A 17,504-nucleotide genomic window follows, 5' to 3' on the forward strand; every position below is an offset into this window, starting at 1 on the left:
CAAAAAAAAAAAAAAGGAAGGAAGGGGAAAAAAAAAGGTTGCACAAATAAAATTTACTTCATCAAATTCTCAAATTTTGGAGGTTCTTTGAAAGGTGAAAGCATTTTTAAATGTTGGCCTCAGGAAATCTGTTCTCTGCTCGCAGAGAATGGGATGAACACAATTCTAGGCACAAGGACAGCTGATAACTTGCAGTGATACTACCACAGTTGTAGAATTCAACAACATGAAGATGCAATAAGCTAACAGGTGTCATTTCACCGCAGGACGTGACAGCAGAGTCCCTACAGCTGGTTCCTAAAGCTTAGTTGAGGAGTGACAAAGTGTTACGCTACAGAAACATGATTGCTTGCAATCTTCTTTCATGTTCTAGGATCCAAACTGTCCCTGTTCCAAGGGCAAAATATTGCAAGAAACGAAGGGCCTAGAGTAGAACTGAAGAAAGGTGATTTTCAACTCGTGCTTCTCATGAAGTTTTCAGATTCTGCACGCAGATTTAACCAATTTTATCATTTTGGTTACATTAGAACCAATTTGTTCTTATCAAACCTTTCTTTCATTCTAGTCACATGCCACCCTGGAAGTAAAATAGCTCAGGTTCACACATAAAGATTGGGATTAGATAATGGAAACAAGAGATAATGAATCAACTGGTTCTGTACACAAAATAAAAATCTGCAATTACAAAGCAGCTAATGCACTGACTCTGCCTTGCATTAGTTACATTACAGACTGGCCCCTTGGATCCCAGGACTTAAAATCACCTTTGCTCTCTCACGGGTCAAGTACAGCTCAGCCAAACCCAAAGATTTGTGCCAAACAGTTTGTATTTCTAACAATTAAATAATGAGTTTGCCTTTTATAAGTCACTTAGGAGTCACACTTACACAATTATTTGCACACACAGCCACTTTATTCTTAATCCTTCCTTTCAGTCTCAAACACAAAAAGCTATTATCAGTTGGCCAGGCTCTGCTCTCTTTTGCCCTAGTGCTAAACCACAATGCTTGCACTGCGAGCTGCCGAGCCCTGTGCCGCACACGGGAGGGCAGAGCTCGATCAGGCTGCTTCTGCACAGAGGCGACTGCCCTCAGCAGCCTCTTGCCCTGTCTGCAGAGCAGGTGGATTGGAGGTCTTGTGCTCTGTGGCACACGCTGTCTCCCTGCTCGGCCCTTCTAACTCCTGGGGAGTTGCATGAGGCCCTTATTTTAAATGCTTCTTGTTTCCCATACAGACCAGAGCAGGCTACTTGTTCCCCTTCCTTCATTTGATTTACAAGAAACACGCCAGCTGGGTAACACTGAACAAAAGACAAAATTGTTTCTTCAGTGTATTTACAGACAATAAAATGAACCTATCCAGCAAACAAACTGTACACAACGTGCCCTATTATTAACTGAAACCAGAAGAAACACTCTTCAGTACTTCCAGTGCTTGTAAATATATGCTTATGTCCTGAGTAACCCAGAGCTTCCAGCAATTACTTAGTCCTCACGCTCTGAGCCAAGTTTTCTCCACAGGCACTCACTGGGGCTCACAGGAGGTAACAGATAACCGGTCTCCGACCCCATTTCTTCACAGCCTCACTGCTGAAGGCACCCTGACTGACCAGATCGCCCAGCTTAGTTCTCCCGGACTCCCTTCACCTCCTACACACGTCTTGGTCACTGCCACACTGCCAGGCATGGTGCCGTGCCCTGTGCAACATCTGCTAGCGAAGGACAGGTGGCTCGGTGCAGAGGCACTCCAGGAAGATCCCACCAGGCAGCAAGAGCCCTGCTGCAGGTAAGGGGGCAACCACAACGTGCACAAGACCAGAAATCCTAACAGGACTCCCCTGCGTGCCCACGACGGCTGGGGCAGGAGTTATTCTGCTCCTTTACAGGTAGAGCGTTTACAAACTCATACCCAGTACTTGGTGCCTTTATTTCTCTCTGGTACTGTAATAAAGCAATTCCTGGCTATAAAGACACCAGACTGTTCATGACTGGGATGAGGTGTGTCAAGAGTTGCAGCCCTCAGTGCACAAAACACAGCCAATGCTGGGCAAACAAAACACAGACAACGGTGGCCAAACAAGCCCGTGTTCCTCCCAGCACGCTGCCTGACCTCGGGGGGATTCAGAGGCCACCCCACGCAGCAGCACCCAGCAGGACTGTCTGTCCTTCCGCAGGTGCACATTTTCTGCCACCTTGCATAACCACATCAACAGCCACGTGGTTCAAGAGGCAAACTCCCCCAAATGCTTCCCATTGTATAAAGGGAAAAGTAAGCTATTACAGATTGTAAGACACGAAATCACCCCAACTTGGTTACTGATGCCTGTCAAAAAAACCCACCAAGGGTCCTCTTCTGCCACAATTCCACTAAATGATAATCTAATTAAGGAGAAAAACTTGGTAAGTCACAGCATGATACTCCCAATGCAAATTCATGTGTCTTTTTTCTTCCCCCACTGTAATTCATGGAGGCAGAAGAACGTCACATTTTTCAAGTGGGAGATGTTAAGATCTGTGTTTTAGCTCTCGGGTAAACCTGGGAAACAAGGTAAAGGCCTCTCTGTGCATGAACCCCGAGTGACCCAACTGAAGTGAGTGCAGATGAGGTGAGAACCAGGAGAATCGGATAATCACATTCCAACTCTGTACAGACAGATTCGTAAACAGAAACTGGCCGCTATTTTTGAAGTGGAGAATTGTCATCTCAGTGCAGCAGCAGCATGACTCTGAATTCAACACTGTAATTCTCAGACAAAGCTAGGGTAAAAGCACATCAAACCTACAAACACAATTCTTATCTGCTTGGAAAGGACAGGTGTCAGCCTGCTTGGGCAGCCCCATTTGTACCTGCTTGTGTAAGGAACCAGCAGCTTGACACTGTAACACACCATTTCCCTACAGTGTAGTATGCGATCAGCTTCAGATCCTTCTGTTCTGCCTCAGTTATCCATACGCGGACGTGACATACATACGGCTTACACACATGCTCTATCCAGCACAAAACAAGACATTGCCCCGCATTTAGCGTTCAGGTTTAACAGTACACATGCACATGCACAAACATGGAGGCGGTTGACCTTGAGAAATCAGGTATATATGTAAAATGAGATCTTTAATACACCCTCAAATATGTCTCACCATTAATGGAATTCCTTCCCAGTGTTGCTTTCCTGCGTCCAGGCAGGAGCAGCAGGATAGAAGACACTCCATGCTGAGCCCCCCCAGTAGCATTAGTAGAAGCTCAGTCCAAAAGGTATGCGAATGAGGCCCTTATTACCCCTGCACACCAGCAGGAACTCACCCTAACACTCTATAATAAGGCCAAAGCTTTTAGCTTTAACTTGGGAGTCACAAGAACTACAACCTACCACAGGAAGACAGAGGAGATCAAGGGCATCCTCAAAGGCTTTGTTAGGTGAAAAAAGTAAAGTGCACGAAGTTACTCAACTTTTTGTGGGCTTATGGCTCTGTTTGCGTCCTCATACAGTCATAAATTTTAGTGTATACATAAAAATACAAATACAGTTACAACGCTGCCTTGAGTTCCATGCAAACAGCTCACCATAAGCAATGTCAACCCCTGGTATGTGCAAGGCCTTGCCTATACAGGGCTCTTTGCAGGATTAGGACTGTAAACTATGTACATAAATGCTGGTAAAGTGTGTTTACATAATATGTAAATAGATAAAGAAAAGTACATTCACACCAACTACTGGGGAAAGAAAACAAATCATTTTTCTACTGCTAAAAGTACTGAATCACTTACCATCTGGTTTGGGAAAAAAAGGACTCGGTCCAATTCAGCTATGAAGAAAATCCTGTCTAAAAAGAGGAATCACATGCTAGATCCCCCTACGTTCAATTTCCAGTCGTGTTAACATGGAGACACGAGAGAGTTTTGTTTTCCTGGAAGAGAGAGAAAGAAAGGAAAAAAAAAGAACTGTAAGAGAGATGTGAGGCTCGCTAGGCCCTGATCCTGCAGACTCCAAGCACTTAGCTATGGGGAATAGTGACAGCTATTTTTCAGGAGAAGCTGAGCCTGTGCATCAGTTTCTGCTGGAATGCATCCTAATTTTCTAAGAAAAATCTGACACACATTTGCTACCATGCTGTGAAATGAAAAAGTGAGATCTAGATACTAAATATCTGAACTAATTTCCCTTTATACACTGGCAACCTTTTTTTCCCTCAGTCACATGAAGATACACAAACGCGTATGGCAGCACAGAGCAGAAGTGGTGTGTAACCGACAGGCATGAAGCTAAAGTGAAAACTGACTGATTAACCTAAACACACCAAAATCCTAAAAACATTGAAAGAAATTTCCCTATCCCACTAAATACCTTACCTACTACAATTCATCACTCATCTCTTTTTCTACTGAACACTAAGGTTTTTCATGAAAAAAAATATACCTATTTTTTATTTAAAATAGAAAAAGATTCCTTGGCTATTCCCCAAATGTGACTTATTCTTTCCTTCTTAAATTCAGCACAATTGCTTAACCCTGTAGAGATCTTCAGTGGGATAGATTTGCTCCTGAAATCACAACAGAAACAACAAATTTCCCTCTCACGCTGAGAACAGACTCCGAGTAATGTGTTACAGACCAGTTGTACAAGCAAGGGCGATCGAGTTCCTGTGGCTTCATGCGTTACTGCTTATCACCTGTGTGATGACCGTACCCAGTCCTCACCCTGGGATTGTGAAATAGAAGGGCTCAGCTCAAAGATAGTCTGTGCTAAAGCATTTTTGGCAGGGAGGGAAGGCTACGGTTGAGCACCAAACAGGTTACAATGACTCAGCTGCACAGCAGTAACCCTGTAAGCCACAAAAATAGGATAACTTTAGTCCTTGCTAGTAACCATGCCTGAAAGTTGGCCCGCGATCACTACCTCAGGTATCACAGGCAGTGGCAGACCCACACCCAGTACCCTCTGGGACCCCGGAGCTGGTAAATTATCTACTTCAAACTCAGTCTCCAACAGCACAGAATCACACCCTGCACTAATACAAAAGTGCTTAAATAACGCACTTTATCTCAAAGCAGGCGAAAGCAAACACGGCACTGCGGTCAGTGATACTGGGAGGAACAGACACGGGCTGAGGAACACCAGGCTTTCCCTGCAGAGCAGCTTTCCTCCTTACTGCCAGATGACGAGACTCGGCAGCATCTCTGTCCGCGGAGTGGGCCCTTCCCCTGGGTCATACGAACAAAACCTTCTCTTGCCATTTGGAAGTCAGCTGCCGAGGGGAGGGCTGAAGGCCAAGGGAGCTGCTTCCAAACAGAGGTGACCTTGCAAGCTTTCTCCCACCCTCCGCTCCCTGACTGAGCAACCAAACAGGGCCCTCGGGATTCTCTGAAAAAGTCACAGAGAGGAAAAACGAAGTGGAGTTTGGCACTGATGTAACAACAGCCGGGGGGGCCTTGTGGGTCTGGCAGCCGGTGATGGTGAAAGAATTCAACGGATCTGTGGGATGTGGTTTCAGAAACGGTGGAGACGCCCTGCTCCGAGCTGTGGAACTGTACAGGGCCGGTGGCAGCGAGCACCGCGCGGTTCCTCCCTCCCCGGCGTGCCTGGAGCAGCACTCAGCTGTGACGCAGGACCCCACACTCACTACGTGGACCTGCCACAACAGGGCGCATGCTGGTGCTCCCCTTCGCTGCGAGCAATTCAACCACACTTCACGGCCCAAACTCAAGATCAGGATCTTCCAGATAGGATAAGCCCCTCGTGCTAACGAAGTGTCAGGACTACAGCCAAGAACGACTTTCATTCTGTATCAAATATCTCGGGAAAACAGATTTCAACTTTCCCAACAAGTTGAAACAGCACTGAAATTAACTTACATCAATAAAACGATACTTAACCCATGCATTTTGCTGCTTTTGAATGTGTTTATGTAAAATAATTACAAAATTATTTTAATACAACCAGATATAAAAATAAGCAAGAACGAAATCAGGAGCAAACACACCTCATTTTTAGCTTCTGCCCATTTCTGTCAGTTAAAAGACTAAAAGTGGTAGTCCAAATTATGGTGTTCTCTACATTTTTAGTTTAACCAATATAATATAAAATCTTAAGTGATTCCCATTTGTTTCTAATTACATTCTCCATAACCTAGTATCTATGCATCTTCTGTCAATATCTTGTTTTGAAAGTTGTGCCAGTAATAAGAGCGATGATACAGCTCCTTCTGGACTCAGAATTACACCTGCAAATTGAGCTGTGGGTTTCTTTAATCTAAGTAACTATCAAAAAAAGTATTTTTACATTCCTGCCCATTCCTGAGCACCCAGTATTGCGGACACTTCAGCGATATTCTTTGGCTATATTTTTAAGTTTTAGACTTAGAAGTCATATTTATCCCAAGTTATACAATTAGATTATTTTCAAGAACATTCAAGATGCATGAAACTTAGAAATGTCATATGATAACCCTTTCCACAGCCACTGGTGGATTTTCCCCCCTCTCTCTCTTTGTTGTCACGGCTGCATACAACTGGCAAAAGTATCCCGCAGCTCCACAGCTGCAGCAGGTCGTTGCCACCACACAGGCAGCTCACACAAACTAAAGCTTCATGCAAACTAAATGCCAACAAGAGAGCACCTGAAGGGAAAGCAGTTTCTACCTACACTGGTAAATGTCTCCTTCCTCATACGCAGCATTGGTCCCAGACAGTCAGAGAGTTCAGAAGGAATAAGGCCATGACTAACGCACAGTACGCATCACCACAGTCTAACCTGGGCACAGTCAGAAGAGACACCAGCACAGATCTGATCTGCACCAGTGGAAACCACGAAATCAGTGGAGCTAAGCTCAGAAGAGCAGGATGAGGTTCATTATCTCTGCAAATTCATGCACGGGGAGTTGTATGCTGCACAGCCTTTCCTACTCTGAGTCACTCCAACTCCTGCTCTAGGCTGTTCAGTAGCAAACTGTCAATAAAACTCATTAATGATGTGCTTTATATAGAAGTAGTGCATTTAACTGGGAGGCTGCAACAAATGAAGAGTTGCAGCAAGGGGTGAATTACGTGGTTAATGGAATACAGGATATGTGTCAGTAAAGAAATGGTAAAGGTGGGTGGGAGTCTTAATGTTACATAGATCTGCTTGAAGTTTGGTATATATATGAACCTAATTCCCCTTTTGATTTCAGTACAGTTATATCTAGCACTCCTCTGTATTTCTACTGATACATAAAAATTCTCTGATGAATAATTGATAACCAACTTTCTTTTACGTAAGCCATTACTGAAGAGACAGCAAATATTACAGACATGTTTGTCTTCTTTCTTTTTAGCCTTGTTCTCATCTGAATCACGTTTGGCTAGCATTTGTATCTCTCTCTGTGATTGGTGGTAGCTATAAAAGTAAAGAAACACATACCTTTGCAGAATCGGTGGCATCAACAGCGCGAAAAGGATGTTCTTTGACACAGTCCTATTTTCTGTTCTATGTAAACACACCTCTGCAGTGGCGGGCAACATGCTGCCAGAAGATGGGTTCTGCACTGCCTGTCCAGGTTCTACACCTTGTGAAATATTCCAGCATCATGACACAAGGTTAAATTCCAGTTAACAACTCACCTTCTAATTAGGTGGTCGTCACTGTTGTCCATTCAAGGCTGTTGGTTTACCCCATGATTACAGGCAACTCTAACTTCTCAAAACAAATTAAGAGGATCTGGGAAGCAACCCCTAGAAGAAAGTGAAAATGAGCTTGGGGTATTTCACAGACTTTGGGGAAAACTGTAATGCATAAAAGTAACAGAGCAGCAAGAAGCTAAAAAATTGTCATTTCCACAGGGGAGCTCAGGTAGAAAAAAGGAGAGCAACTTAGTAGTTGAGAGGGGATGGGAAGAAAATAGCTGTTAACAGTTCTCAACACACTCTGTGTGGGGGGGAAAAACAACATACACAGCAAGAGACCAAAACTGTAGCCTGACTCTGACCTCACTCATACTGCTTTTATCTCAAAATCACTGGGCTGAACTTTGGTCATTGCATCACCAACACAAAGCAGTTGCAAAGCCCAAACAAGCCGACTACACTGTTGTTTTTTCCTTCCCATACTTTCAAGATGGTAGATGTTGGTTAAGCATAAACCTATCCAAAAGAAAGAAAAAAAAAGTTAAAAAAGTCAATTTAATTGTTAGTTGGTTGGACAGCTTGCTTTTAAGTGCGTGTTGTGGTTTTTTTTTTTCTTATATATTTTCTTATATATATTACTGCACTTAAAAATGTGGGTGTGATATAACATTTAACTGGAACATTAAGTGCCAAGGACATATTTTTGTCTGTATCTGTTAGAAAAGGAAACCAATACAGTAGTTAAAAACATTGGGGACTGTAAGGTGATCAGTTATGCAAAACATAAAGCTCATCACAAACGTAAAACGGCACTAGGAATGTTCACATAAAGATGTTCTTAAGATCTTTTTAAATTTTAATAAACAACCTCGTACACAGCATGTGGGATTCATGGTTTACAGAGCAGTAAGTACTAAAGGGTCACGTAATTCACCTAGTAAAACCCAGCAAGTCAAGGTCAGGCCGAGATCAGAACTCAGGGTGCTCTTTTTCCATCCCGATCTTACAACGGCATGTTACAATAGCACCCAACATCCTACCAAAACCCAGTGTTTCTGTTTCCACAAAACGGTTTATTTTTGTGCTGCACAGGAAAAGAACCAGTGTGTTCAAAAGTAAGCATTCTAGCAATCTGAGATAATTTATTGTTACCCTAATAACTGCCAAAAATTCCAATCCGTACCTCCACACTGAAATTGATTGACCCTGCAATTAGAAGAGCAGACTACTACACATGGAGGCTTCCAAATCTCCTGGTTTCGGTCGTAATTCCACTTGCCCATGAATGCAGCCGTGGAGAGGCTGTCACCACCCTCGGCACCTCACTCCCATAGTCACATGCCACAGAAGCCCAACTCTGCCTCTCACTTCAAGATACAGATGCCTGCCCCCTTATCCCAAATATCCTGCCAGGTATGGAAATAACTCTCCTGATCTTCACCCTGTGCTTCCAACGCTGGCATTGGGGTGTTGAAGGTATTTAAAAATACCTTTGCCTGAACATGGAACAGCCAAATATCACCATGCTTATAGACTGGGGTGGAACCCAAAACTAGCAACTCGAATGAGCATCCTCCTCTGTGAAGAGGAAGCAATTATGCCATGACCTAAATTTGCAATCTGTGCACCAAACATTTATAGAAGGCACAAAATAAGTTAGGGAAGAGGGTTTCAAATCACCGATCTATGTTTAAAGTATCATTATTTCATCTTTTGCTAGGCCATGAGAAGCCTGCATTATATGCAAGAACATTCCACTCGCATCTTTCTTAAGTTTAACACACATCTTAAGACTTTAGTTTGCCTTTAACCAAGAAAACACACCGGATCACCGCATCTTTACATGAAATTACTGAACTTGGTGGGCCGCAGCCACTGGAGCCCTATGCAATACGGAAGCATCACGCAGCTCATTTCCAGTCATAACCAGCTGGGCCCACACTACGAGAGCACTGAGGCGCTGAACACCTGCAGAAATAACTGGACCCGAGGTGGCATAACCCTGTCTGTTCTTGTGATGAGAGCCCAATTTTGTTCAATTAATCCCACAATTAACGGGTTAATTTCTGACTTCAACAACCGCGTGGCCCTGAGGCCCAGCGTGTGGCACCCCCCGGCCCCCCTGGACCCGCTCCCCTCAGGGCGCCCCCTAAGATGGCGGCCGCGGGCGGTCCCCCCGGCCCTGCCCCGCCCCGCCCGGCCCTGCCCGGCCCCGCCCGGCCCGGCCCCGCCGCCCCTCGCCCCGCAGCCCCCAGCGGCGGCCGCTCACCGCAGCCGGGGGCCTCCGGGAGCCGTAGTCCCGCTCCCCGCGCCGCCACCCTCCGGGCCGGGCCCCGCGGCGCCGCCCTCCCCGCAGCCGGCCCCGGGCGGGTCCCCGCGGCTCGCTGAGGCGCGGCGGGGGCGCGGGGCGCGGCGGGGCGGCGCGGGGGCAGCGGGGCGGCAGCGGGGGGGTGCGGGCGGGACTACCAGCCCCGTGGTGCACGGCGGCGGCGGCGGGGGCGCGCCTGCGCGGCGGGGCGGCCGCGGGAGGAAGCGGCGGGGCCGGGGCTAGGGCCGGGGCTGGGGCCGGGGCCCCGCGGCGCCATGCCCCGGGACAACATGGCCTCGCTGATCCAGCGGGTGGCGCGGCAGGCGCGCATCACGTTCCGCAGCCCGGCGGGGCCGGCCTTCGGGGACAACCTGCACCGGCTGCAGCAGCTGCTGGACGAGGTGCGCGCCGAGGACTTGCACTTGGCCCCGCGGGGGCCGGCGCCGGTGCCGGGCGCGGGGTGCCCGCGGGGCGGCGCGGTGCCGCCCGTCAGCTACATGCACATCTGCGAGACCGAGAGCTTCAGCATGGGCGTCTTCCTGCTGCGCAGCGGCGCCTGCATCCCGCTGCACGACCACCCGGGGATGAACGGCATGCTCAAGGTGCTGTACGGCACGCTGCGCATCGCCTGCATGGACGCCGTGCCCGCTCCCGCTCCCGCTCCCACCGCCGCCGCCGCCCCCTCGCCGCCGCCCGCCGCCGCCGCCGGCAGCCCGGGGCCGTGCCTGCGCGCCCTGCTGCGCTCCCGGCAGCACTACACGCCCGCCTCGCCGCCCTGCCTGCTGTCGCCGCACAGCGACAACCTGCACCAGATCGACGCGGTGGAGGGCCCCGCCGCCTTCCTCGACATCCTGGCGCCGCCCTACGACCCCGAGCACGGCCGGGACTGCCACTACTACCGCCTGCTGGAGGGGCCGCCGCCCGGCTGCGAGCTGCCGCGGGAGGTCTGGCTGCTCGAGACCCCGCCGGCCGCCGACTTCTGGTGCGGGGGCGAGCCCTACCCCGGGCCCCGCGTCTGCCCCTGAGGCGGCCGCGCCGGCCCTCGGGGCCCCCGGGGCCGCTGGGACGGTTGGGACCGCTGTTGGGACCGTTGCTGGGACCGTTAGGAGCGTTGGGACCGTTAGGAGCGCTGCGAGCGGTGGCGCCCCGCGGGAGCCGTGAAGCGGTGGGAGAGCTGCGCGGTCACCCGCCCGCCCCGCGGAGTGCCCGGCCAGCAGTGGCCCGGCCCGGCCCGTCCCGCACAAACTGCGGGGCTCCGGCGGGGAGCGGATGCAATAAGAGCCCTGCTCGGAGCCGCCCCGCTGCCCGCACGCACTGGGGCTGCGCGCTGCTGGGGACTCCAGGATGAGTTTCAGTAAGAGCTGGACTGAACTAGCAAAAAAAAAACAAACCAAGAAAACACAAACCAGAACAACTCTTGAGGCAGGAAGTGCTCCCTAAACACCGCTGGTTCCTGGGGTTGTGGTTAAGTGAGCTCCCCCTCCTAAGGGACAACGTCAGGTTCAGAATTACTTGTTAGCAGTTCGTTGAAGTGCTGTGTGTAAGATCCGTCTGTCACAACTGAAATCAGAGCGTTTCTGTGCGTGTGTCCTTCAGCCAGGAGGAGACTGGTCAGCTGCTAATTAACCCTGCTTGGAAGTTCTCATACGGCAGTGGCCGAGGGTAGCGGAAACCATGGGCATCCTTAGCAAAAACCAGACTATCCGCTGTTGCCTCATGGAACACGTGCTTCGTGGAACACTACAGACGTTACTTTTTTGCAGCTAACCTACATATCCAGCAGTATGCGTACCCTAGGTTGAGATAAGATTTGACCTGATACCTTCTCTCTAATCCGTGGTCTGTGTTTTTATATGGACAAGTGAACACTTTGGGCTTTGGAAGCCTTGCGGTTTCCGTCTTTATACTATTTATAAAGATAACTTTTTCATAAGGCTTTTAAATAAACATAGCGTAGAAGACACGCAGCGAATTCTGCCTTGCTATGGTGTAAGCAGCCTTGAGATCCAGTTTGTCCTTGACAGGGGATGCGCTCTTTCTAACGGGAGAAGCTTTTTCTATAGGTGACATACTCTGTTTATACTGCAGGGAATGGTCTTGTGCCTGTTTATCCCTAAAGCACGCTTCGTACCACAAAGCCCAGCCGGGGCAGCCTTCACCCTCGCGGTCACAATGTGGGAATTTGAATAAAAAACCACCACTTAACCAACTTCCTAAGTGATGTACCAACCTGCTCCAGAAACTGTTCCACAACTGGCTTTCATTTTTCTTTGTGTATTTATAAAAGCAGACTTGTTTTTCCTGTGCAGTTGCTTGTATGTGTGAATGTTTAAGTGATTTAAGTGATGGCATTGTTTGTTTTTTTTCTTTAACTTTTTTTGGGGGGGAAGGGGGACTGATGAAGAATTAACATAAAATACAGTCAGCGTTATGTATGCACGTATTAATTCTTTTGCAAGGAGAAATTGGTGGAAGTTATTTCAGGCAATTTCCATTTATTCTTACAGCACTTTAAAGTGTCTGATATTTCTGCAGCTGGCTTACCTGCTTTTCCTGGAATTCCCCTGCAGCGTAGCATTAGTTAATGTGCAACAATTCTCTATCGAACGTAGTCATTAACTATAATGCAGTGCCTCGCTAGGGCACAGCCTGTGTTCCTCACTCGCTCCAATGCTACTGAAGAGCATCATCCCCTTTTCAGAAGCCCACAAAGAAGACAGCGTGCTGCATGCAAACAGCTGTACTGGAAAAACAAACTGCGACAGAGTATTTTGATTTTGGATGTTGTCTGTTCTATCCTCCCCCTTAGGTCTCTATTATTTTTTTTTAAGTCTTTTTCCATGTGTAAAATCTAGCCGAGATGTTTAATGGGATAGGACTTTAATGCATCTTTCCATAGAGGACAGCATGGTCCCTTACATTGCAGAGTGCTGTTAACAGTCGTGGCAAAATTTCAAAATTTTAATTATTTTTTTTTTTAATAAAGGTGTTAGCATCAAAGTATTAAAGTCATAGTGCCAGGGAAAATAGCAAAGAAAACCTGAGATGCATTAAAGAAAAGCCTCTTTGTGTAACTTCTTGCTTACTCAGTGATTGAAACTTCCTTCATATGTTCTGGATATCTGTAGGCAGAAGGTTTGAGTCTGTAACACTGTTCCTTCTCTCTGCAATCTGATTATTGTGTTTTCACAACAGCAAAATCACTGTTATTGCTGAATTACAGAATAAATACAGGATATCTCACCACTGACCAGTCATTACTTTCCTTTACAAGTATGACAGTCTTGAACCAAATTGTGGTAAAGAGCGCAACTTTCTTCTGCAGAACAGCCCAGGTGCTGCGTTTGGCCTTTCTTCGGAAGGCAACGCCTAAATCTGGGTGCTCAGCCCAGATCTCCCCCCGTCGCCCCGCAGACAAATCCAGGCACATGCGGTGTTGCGAAGCTCCTTGTTCTGGAGAGCAAAGGCACGGGGTCGGGGCCGGCGGTGCCATCCCACGACGCACGGTTCGCTTGCTGCAGCCGGTTGCTGGCCGATTCCTCTCTCATCTCGTGTCCGAGCTGGGCGTTTCGCTGCCGACCGGGGCTCAGCCTCGCAGCACGGCTGCCGTCGGGCGGTCGGAGCCTCGCACGGTGCGCGGGGCAGCCCGGCAGCCCCGGCCGACCCCCGCCACCACGGCCCGCCGGGGCCGGGGCCGGTGCCGGTGCCCACCGAGGAGGCCGCGTCTCCCGCAGAGAGCTGGCCCCGCTCCTCGGCTCCTCCGGGCCGCGCCGTGCCCGGCCCCCTTCGCTTCGGCCTTTGCCACGCTCCAGGAGCCGGCGCCGGCTCCGGGGGCTTCGGGCAGAGCAGGGGGGCGCCGCCGGGACGGAGCTGGGGGCGGCCGGGACGTCGGTGCCGAGCCCCGGGGGGGCCCGCACCTTCAACGAGAACTTACAGAAAGGTTAACGAGCAAACAGGGGGAAAAAAAAAAAAAAAAAAAGGGCAAGCCGAAAACGCGAACGAAACGCGGCCGGGCCGCTGCCCGAGGAAAAGCCCGGCCCCGCGGGGGCGAGCGCCGCCGCCCCCGGCCCCGCCGCGCAGCCCCGCGCCGCCGGGAGCCGCCGCTCCCTCGGGGAGCCCGCCCCGGGCTGGTGGCAGCCGCGGAACAAAACAGAGTGAGTCAAAAAAACCCACCCCGCTCCCCGGTTAATATTAGCCCGGCTCGCGTCTCGCAGGGAAATCCCCGCGGCCGGCAGCGCCTGTTTGCGCGCCGGGGCCGGAGCCTCCGCTTTTCCGAGAGGAGGCGGAGCGCACGGCGGCGCCCCGACGGCCCCGCAGCATCGCAACCCCGCAGCATCGCGGCCCCACGGCCCCGCAACCCCCCAGCATCGCGGCCCCACGGCCTCGCAGCCCCGCAGCCAGCCCCGCAGCCCCGGGTCGCGGGGGTCCGGCGAGCCCCGGGCGCCGGGGAGCTCCGGAAAGAAAGGTGTCAAGTTAGCATAATTAAGAGATTTATTTGTCTTCTCTTAGAAACGTTGTAAGCACCGACCCTCCTGTCGAAAAGTTTATTTACAGAGCGGCCGGGGAGAGCCCCCCTCTCCCGCGAGCTCCCGTTAGTGGTTGTGCATCACTCGTGTTAGCTGCCGCGCTCCGCAGCCCGGACGCCGGGCGGCGGCTCCAGCGCGAGTATTTACATCCCGTGCGGAGTCCTACTACAAACGGAACACTTTTAAGTCACCGAGAAGAAAACAAAAACAAAAACAAACCAGTGCGTACAAAAATATAGTCTCTAAAAAAAAAAAAAAAAAAAAAAAAATCCCAATATTAATAGGCAGAAATGTACAGCCATACTAAAACCAGGGAGGGAAAACTTTCCGGTCTCGGCGTCGCCGCTGTCGTCGGAGCGGCTCGGTAAGGCACCCCGCCGCATGCAGCCGGGGGACCGGGCTCTACACCACACAAGGCACCAAGGACACCTCACCACGACGGCACTGCATGCATCCATCCTCCCGCCGCAGCCCCTATGTACACCCCCCGGCCCGGCCCGGCCCGGCCCGGCTCGGCTCGGCCCGGCCCGGGGAGCCCCCGGGGAGCCCCCCGCGCCCCGCCGGGCCCCGCGCCCCGCCGCGCTGGGCGGCGGCGGCTCCGCGCTGGCTCCTGCGCGCCCCGCGCCCTCAGGGCGTCCGCGTCCGAGCCGCGCAGGGGGCCAGGGCGGCCCCGCTCCCGCCGCCGGGCTGCGCGCACCCGGCCCCGGCCCCGGCGGCGGAGGCTCCCGCTCCCTTGCGCTCCTTCTGGCGCAGGTGGATCTTGGTGTGCCGCTTCCTCTCGTCGGAGCGGGCGAACTTCCTGCCGCAGAAGTCGCAGGCGAAGGGCTTCTCGCCGGTGTGCGTGCGGATGTGGGTGGTGAGGTGGTCGCTGCGGCTGAAGTTGCGCATGCAGATGCGGCACTGGAAGGGCTTGTGGCCCGTGTGGATGCGGATGTGGCGGGTGAGCTCGTCGGAGCGGGAGAAGCGGCGGTCGCAGCCCTCGGCGGGGCAGGGGTAGGGCCGCTCGTGCACCGGCGTCTTGCTGGGCCGGTTGGGGTACTTGCGGGGCCGCAGGATGGGCCGCAGCGGCAGGTGGTGCGGGCTGTAGGCGCCGCCGGGCAGCCGGGCGCCCTCCGCTCCCCCGCCGGGGCCGGGGCCGGGGCCGCCGCCGCCGGGGCCAGGGGCGCCGCCGGGGGCGCTGCCGGGGGCGGCGCCCGCCGGGGGCGCCCCCATGGTGAAGTTGCGGATGGTGGAGAGCGGCGTGAGGGGCGGCGGGACGCGGAGCGAGTCGAGCGGGCAGGGGAAGGGCTTGCGGTCGGGGCCGGCGTGCAGCTCCCGCTGGCACTGGGGCGGCGGGAAGAAGCCGCCGTACTCGGGGATCATGGTGAAGAGCCCGCCGTCGGCCGCCGCCGCCTTCGGGGAGGGGTAGGAGGGCGGCGGGGGGAACGGCAGCGCCCCGCCGCCGGCGGCGGGCAGGAAGGCCGAGGAGGGGTCCTGCGGGTACAGGTCGCCGCAGCCCGAGTAGGGCGGCGGCGGCGGCGAGTAGAGGTGCTCCAGGTCGGCCGGCTGGCCCTGCGCCATGGTGCAGCCCAGGGCCCCGGCCAGCGGGTTGGGGGAGGCGGAGGCGGCGGAGGCGGCGGTGGCCGAGGAGGAGGCGGAGGAGGCGGCGGAGGAGGCGGAGGAGGCGGCGGAGGAGGGCGCGCTGACCCCCTGCAGGATGCCCGCGCTCACGATGTTGATGATGCCCTCGGGGTAGCAGCCGGCGCCGGGGTACTGCGGGTCGATGGAGAATTTGCCCATGTAGGTGAAGGTCTGGTTGCGGGAGGCCGGGGCGCCGGGCGCGAAGCCGCCGCCGTAGGGCAGGTCCAGGGCCCTCTTGTCGCCCATGTCCACGTTGATCATGCCGTCTGGGGGGGCAAGGCGCCGGTCAGCCCCGCGCCCCGCCGCCCGCCCCGGCCGCCGGCCGGCCGGGCTCAGGGCTGCGGGGCCGCGGCGCGCACAGGTCGCGCTCCGGCTGCGGGGGCTGCGCCCCGCCGGCCCCCGCTTCGCCCCCGAGCCGAGGGGCGCGGAGGCGGCGCCGGGCGAGCCCCCCGGGGGGCCGCGGCCGCCGGCCCGGCCCGGCCCGACCCCCGCCTGCCGCCGCCGCCCCGGGCTCCCGCGGCCCCGCCGCCCCCCTCGGGCGGCCCGGCCCGGCCCGCACCTGCGCGGGCCCCGCTTACCTGCAGCCACCCCGCTCATCTGGTCGAACGGCCCCGCCAGGTCGGCATTGGGGAAGATCGCGACCGAAGTTGGCAGCGCGGCGGAGATGTCATCCGCGGGGTAAATGCCCTCGGGGAGCTGGTGCACGAACCCGCCGAGGGTCACCGGGATCTTGTCCGCCGCCTTGGCGGTCATCATGGGGGCGGCGGGCGGCGCGGGGAGCGGCGCTCCCGGCCGGCGGCGGGCGCTCGGGGCGGGGACGGGGGGCGCCGGGGGGCGCCGGGGGGCCGGGGCTCTCCCCTGCCTCCCGCTACCGGCGCGGGGGAACGGCGCGGAGCCGGCGCGGAGCGGGCATGTGCGGGCGGGCGGGCGGCCGCCCCGTCGCGGCGCGGCGGTGCCCCGGGAGAGCCGCGCTCCCGCCGCCGCTCGCGCTGGAGGACAAGTCTGGCGGTAACTATTTATGGGGGCCCCCTCAATGCCCGGGACGTCACTGCCCATATAAGGACTGGGGAACGGGGCCCGGCGGTCACGTGGGCGCCCGCGTGCGGCCCCGCCACCCCGCGCCCGCCCCGGCCCCGCCGCGCCCCGCGCGCGCCCCGCGGGGGCGGCCCCGGCCCCGGCCCCGCTCGGCCCCGCTCGGCCCCCCGGGGGCCGCCGCCAGCGCCCCGCCGCCCGCCGCCGCCCAGGGGGGGGATTCCGGTGGCGGGGCCCTTGGCCTAAAAAGGCTTGGATCCGGCCCCGCCCCGCCTGCCCTAAAAAGGCCTCGTTCCGGTGCGCCCGGGGCTCGGCGAGCCGCGGAGGGAGGGCCCGGGGCCGCCCCGCCGGACCCCGCTCACTTTCTCGGCAGCCGCGGCCGCGGCGCGCTCGTGGCTCAGGCAGAGGCGGGCACACGC

At 54.3% G+C, this 17,504-nt stretch overlaps 2 protein-coding genes and 1 long non-coding RNA gene across 4 annotated transcripts in view; 1 reads left to right on the top strand and 2 right to left on the bottom strand.

Annotated features, from left to right (window-relative positions):
• LOC116491204 overlaps positions 1-8,110 on the bottom strand; it is a 58,623-nt gene extending 50,513 nt beyond the window's left edge. For both annotated transcript variants that reach the window (XR_004253474.1, XR_004253473.1), the window contains exons 1-3: positions 7,962-8,110; positions 7,597-7,707; positions 3,766-3,905 (exon numbers count right to left, since the gene is read on the bottom strand). This is a non-coding gene — a long non-coding RNA (uncharacterized LOC116491204). The remainder of the gene's footprint in view (positions 1-3,765; positions 3,906-7,596; positions 7,708-7,961) is intronic.
• Positions 8,111-10,159: 2,049 nt separating this feature from the next.
• ADO (2-aminoethanethiol dioxygenase) lies at positions 10,160-13,153 on the top strand. The gene has a single exon (XM_032191603.1). The coding sequence runs from the start codon at positions 10,183-10,185 to the stop codon at positions 10,930-10,932; it is 750 nt and encodes a 249-aa protein (XP_032047494.1). The 5' UTR covers positions 10,160-10,182; the 3' UTR covers positions 10,933-13,153.
• Positions 13,154-15,060: 1,907 nt separating this feature from the next.
• On the bottom strand, positions 15,061-16,837 carry EGR2 (early growth response 2). The gene is made up of 2 exons (XM_032191738.1): positions 16,632-16,837; positions 15,061-16,319 (listed from the first exon to the last, which is right to left on the bottom strand). Exons 1-2 carry the CDS (start codon positions 16,807-16,809, stop codon positions 15,061-15,063), a joined length of 1,437 nt encoding a protein of 478 aa, XP_032047629.1. The 5' UTR covers positions 16,810-16,837.
• Positions 16,838-17,504: the final 667 nt, after the last annotated feature.

Source organism: Aythya fuligula, chromosome 7, assembly GCF_009819795.1.
Source record: "Aythya fuligula isolate bAytFul2 chromosome 7, bAytFul2.pri, whole genome shotgun sequence".
Taxonomy (NCBI): Eukaryota; Metazoa; Chordata; class Aves; order Anseriformes; family Anatidae; genus Aythya; species Aythya fuligula.

What these genes read in the sequence shown, in the direction of transcription:
- ADO (XM_032191603.1), top strand. Translation starts at nt 10,183, where the DNA reads ATGCCCCGGGACAACATGGCCTCGCTGATCCAGCGGGTGGCGCGGCAG.
- EGR2 (XM_032191738.1), bottom strand. Translation starts at nt 16,809, where the DNA reads ATGATGACCGCCAAGGCGGCGGACAAGATCCCGGTGACCCTCGGCGGG. An exon ending in GATGAGCGGGGTGGCTGCAG is followed by an intron (nt 16,320 to 16,631) that starts GTAAGCGGGGCC and finishes TTGCCCCCCCAG; the next exon opens with ACGGCATGATCAACGTGGAC.